Genomic DNA, 2,500 nt, shown 5'->3' with positions numbered 1-2,500 from the left:
AATAATAACAATAAAAATAATAATAATAGCCCCCTCTCACACCCATCTCTCCCCCCCCTTTCACCTTAGGCCCCATCCAGACGAACGGGCAGCGCGCGCCGGGCAAACACTAACCAAACATTGTCCCAAACCAACGTTTAGAGGGTGACGGGCGGGCACGAGTGAAGGCCGCTGCCCGACGTCTACTGGACAAGCCCTAGGGTCACCATCTCACCACAGTTCGGTCTGCCGTTTGCCCGTCACCCGAGTGGACAACGCAGGTGTGCCCGGTGGTAGTTAGGGACTGCTCGATCTGGTAACACTGATAAACAAGCGTGTTATTTTCATTACCTGAGCACTGTCTGTTCGTCTGGGTGGGGCCTTACTCTCACCCCTCTCGTGTCTCTCAGCCCTCTCTTCCCTCTCTCATCCCTCACTGACTCCCCTCACTCTCACCTTTCTCACACTTCTCTCTCTCTCTCACCTCTCTCTCACCTTCTCTCTCTCACCTCTCTCTCACCCTCTCTCTCTCACCCTGTCTCTCACTCCCTTCTCTCACTCTCCTCTCTCTCTCCCCTCTCTCTTACTCCCTCTCTCTCCCAACCTCTCTCTCACTCCCTTCTCTCACCTGCAACTGAGACTGCGACGAAATCTTAATCTTCTTGTCCATGTGCACGATCCTGTAGTGTGCGGCGAGGAGTCCATCCCATTCATGATCTCGCAGCGTCGTAGGCGGGGGTGAATCGAGGTCGTCATGGCAACACGATTGGATGTATTGCTCCACGTGGGCGAGCGCTTGTCTCACCCGCTTCGAGTTTACCTGGGGAGATAGAAGAAGGGGGGGGGGGGGAGAGAGAGGGGAGGGTTGGTGAGTGGGTTTGGGTGATCTGGTTTTTTTTTTTTTTTCTTTTTTTTTTTTTTTTGTTCCTTTGCTTTCTCTCTCTTGTTTTCATTCTGTTCTCTTTGTGTGTTTTATATATTTTTTTCTATTCATCTTTATCCTCTCTCTCTCTTTATCTCTCAATCCGTCTCTCTCTGTCCGTCTCTCTCTCTCTCTCTCTCTCTCTCTCTCTCTCTCTCTCTCTCTCTCTCTCTCTCTCTCTCTCTCTCTCTCTCTCTCTCTCTCTCACTATATATATACATATATATATATATATATATATATGTGTGTGTGTGTGTGTGTGTGTGTGTGTGTGTGTGTGTGTGTGTGTGTGTGTGTGTGTGTGTGTGTGTGTGTGTGTAGATATATGTATATATATGTGTGTGTGTGTGTATATATATCTATATCTATATCCATATATATATATATATATATATATATATATATATATATATATATATATACATATATCTGTTCCTCTCACTCTCTTTTTTATCCATTTCCTCTCTGTTCCTCCGCTCCCCTTTCCCTCTCCCTTTCCCGGTCCTCATATCTCTCCCTCCCTCTCCCTCTCTTTCCTGCTCTTAATCCTCCCCATTTCCCTAATCCTCTCCCCTTTTTTAAACTTTCCCCTCTCTCTGCCCTCCTCTCCCCCTACTACCTCCCTTAATTCCACACCCTTTCCCTCACTTTTCCCCTTTTTAACACCTCCTTTTTTCCTCTAAATTCTCATAGCTATCCTTCCCTCCCTTCTCTCTCCCTCCTCTCACTTTTCTTCCTTTTTTCCTTTGTTACTCCTACCTTCTTCCCCTTTTCTTATTACCCTCTTCCTCTCCCTCTCCTCTTCCTTCCCCTAAACCCTCACCCTTTTTCCCTCTTCCTCCCCTTCCCCTTTCTCCTAATTCCTTCCTTTTCCCTCTTCCTTTTCACCCACTCCCTGCCTTTTTCTCCAATTATCCTTTTCTTTTAAACTATCCTTTCCCCTTCCCCTCTCTCCCCTTCCTCCCTCCCCTCCTTCCCTCTCTCCTTACTCTTTCCCTCCCCCTCTTTCTGCTCACCCTCGTTCCCTGTCTCCCTCCTACTGTCTTCCCTTTCCCCTCACTATCCCCTCTCATCCCTTGCCTCTCTCTATCCCCCTTCTTCTTCTTGCCCCTCTATATCGTCCTTCCTCTTCTCACCTGCCTCCCCTTTCCTCCCCCCCTTTCCCCCCCCCCCTTTGCCCTCCCTCCCTATTTACCCTCACCCTTTCCCCTTTCCTCCCCTCCCCTTTCCCTTCCTCCTTCTTCCCCTCCCCCTTCCTTTCCCCCCTCCCACACCTTCCACTCCTCCCCCTTTCACTCTCTCTTCCCATCCCTTTCTCCTCTCCCTCCCTTTCCCCCTCCCCTTCCCTTCTACCTCTCTTTCTCCCCACCCGTTTTCCCCTCTCCCTTTCCTTCCCTTCTTCCACCTTCCCTCCTCCTTTCCCTCCCTTCCCCCCTCCCCTCCCCTCTCCCCTCTCCCTCCCCTTTCCCCCCTGCCTTCTCCCTCCCTTTCCCTCACCCCTCTCCCTTTCACCCAATCTTTCTCCCTCCTTTCCCCTCACCCTCCCTTTCACCCCTTTTCCTATCCCCCTCCCTTCTCCTTCCCCTTTCCCCCCTCCCC

The 2,500-nt window shown here is 50.4% G+C and overlaps 1 protein-coding gene across 1 annotated transcript in view; it reads right to left on the bottom strand.

The window, feature by feature from the left end:
* LOC125026650 (tubulin glycylase 3A-like) overlaps nt 1-2,500 on the bottom strand; it is a 60,658-nt gene that overhangs the window by 20,770 nt on the left and 37,388 nt on the right. Inside the window, exon 4 of the mRNA XM_047615230.1 lies at nt 608-799. Within this exon, the coding sequence (XP_047471186.1) occupies nt 608-799 (192 nt within the window). The remainder of the gene's footprint in view (nt 1-607; nt 800-2,500) is intronic.

This window comes from Penaeus chinensis, chromosome 6 (assembly GCF_019202785.1).
Source record: "Penaeus chinensis breed Huanghai No. 1 chromosome 6, ASM1920278v2, whole genome shotgun sequence".
Classification (NCBI taxonomy): domain Eukaryota; kingdom Metazoa; phylum Arthropoda; class Malacostraca; order Decapoda; family Penaeidae; genus Penaeus; species Penaeus chinensis.
This window is presented reverse-complemented; position numbering and strand designations above follow the sequence as displayed.